Raw genomic sequence first — 1,818 nt, 5'->3', positions numbered from 1 at the left:
AAGAAAAACATTTTAGGCATAGATGATAAAAACGTTTTTTTTTTTCGTTTTTATTTTACCTCGAGAAACGCGTTTTTTACGTTTTTTATTTTTTGCGTTTTTTATATTTGGTACTTCCATTTTTTTTTAATCATCGGCCATACAGGCGGTCCTCTGTCATACTCTAGATAACAAATATCGATCAATAATGAATCTATGATGCTAGCCTACGATACTTTACGTAAACATGCTACAACATAGTGCTGATATCTGGTAGTGTAGGCCAGGCGTGTATACATTGGAAGATGACGCTGTGTTTAACCTTTTGCAGTCCCTTTGGAACGTTTCGCATGCTTTAAAGTCCAATTTTTGAAGTTTTTTTTAGGTATTTTCTAGTCTTCAGATCAGGATAAATATCTTTCACAAAATAGCAATTATAGAATGAAATTGACTGTAAGCTATGCCTAAACAATTTTCATATACTTTTATAGGTCTAGTTGACTACGGAAACATCTTTTAGAAACTTTTCAGTCGATATTCCACATAATAGTCGTAGTGTTTCGTGGGAAAATCGATTTTCCCACTGCGACAGCTCGGTGCGTAGGCCGAGCTGCCTGGGCTACAGAAAGATACTGGCTCGTGCTGAAGCCTTACATACACAACTAACGGACCAGTAGAGGTTAAGATTGTCTGATAGCAAATTACGAAATTAAAATAAATACCTCTTGTGTATAGCCGTTAAAATGCCGAAAGAAAAAAGTGAAGAATGGAAACATGTTTTAGTACTAGATGAAAAAGATAACGTCACTTTGATCAAAGTTAGTTGCATTTGCTGTAATAAAGAATTTCACGGTGGTGTTGTACGTATAAGAGGTCACCTACTTGGAGATCCAAAGTGTTGCATCAGGAAATGTTCAAAAGTTCCATGTGAAGTGCAGCAGGCCTTACAGAAGCAGCAGTCAGTGAGACTAGAAGCGGAAGCGAAAAAACGGAAACTCGACGCACTGGATAAATCCACAAAAGCCGCTAGTAGTGAGGCGAGTGAGAAGCAGATGTCGTTACCCTCTATGTTCGCGAGTGCTACGAAAAAGGATGCAGACAAAGCTGTCGCTCGTTTGTTTTATACCAGCGGCATATCTTTAGCTATTGCCGACAGTACTTATTTTAAGGCTGCAATAGCTACCGTGGCAAAATGTGGTCCTCACTATAAAGCACCAAGCAGAATCAAAATTTCAACTGAAGTGCTAGCTGAGGAAATACATCAAGTGGAACAATCTATGGCCTCTTTTAAGGAAGAGGCCGTCAAGCACGGAGTTAAGCTTATGTCTGATGGTTGGACAAATGTGCAGAACAAGCCCGTTGTTAACTTTCTTGCAGCTACTGGTGACGGCTGTATTTTTCTCAATGCTTTGGATACTTCCGGCGAAATCAATGATGGATCGTTTATTGCTGGTGAGATATCAAAGTGCATTGTATCGTATGGCATGGAAAGTGTTGTACAAGTTATTACGGAAAGTGCATCAAATTGTGTTGCAGCTCGTACTATGTTACAGCAGCAATATCCTAATATAGTTTTCTAGCCATGCGCGACTCACTGTCTGGATCTTTTACTTGAAGACATAGGGAAGCTGCCATGGATAGATAGTGTAATTACTGATTCTAAAGATATCGTTAAATTCATCACGAATCACCAGTATTCCCAGGCATGTTTTCGCAATCATTCTCATCTAGAGCTTCTAAAGCCCGGCGAAACGAGATTTGCTACTCACTTTATTATGCTCCAACGCTTGAGTACAGTTAAGGATGCTCTGCAGGAAACTGTGATAAGTCGTGAGTACA

General features: G+C 39.3%; 1 protein-coding gene across 1 annotated transcript; it reads left to right on the top strand.

Annotated features, from left to right (window-relative positions):
* The first annotated feature begins 722 nt into the window (after window positions 1–722).
* Window positions 723–1,559, top strand: LOC149782531 (uncharacterized). The gene has a single exon (XM_089935152.1). It carries the CDS (start codon window positions 723–725, stop codon window positions 1,557–1,559), a length of 837 nt encoding a protein of 278 aa, XP_089791278.1.
* The last annotated feature ends 259 nt before the right edge of the window (window positions 1,560–1,818 follow it).

The sequence above is a fragment of the Sinohyriopsis cumingii genome, chromosome 15 (genome assembly GCF_028554795.1).
Source record: "Sinohyriopsis cumingii isolate HCF-2022 chromosome 15, ASM2855479v2, whole genome shotgun sequence".
In the NCBI taxonomy this organism is placed as follows: Eukaryota; Metazoa; Mollusca; class Bivalvia; order Unionida; family Unionidae; genus Sinohyriopsis; species Sinohyriopsis cumingii.
Note: the sequence above shows the minus strand (reverse complement) of the source record. Positions and strands in the feature narration are given on the sequence as shown.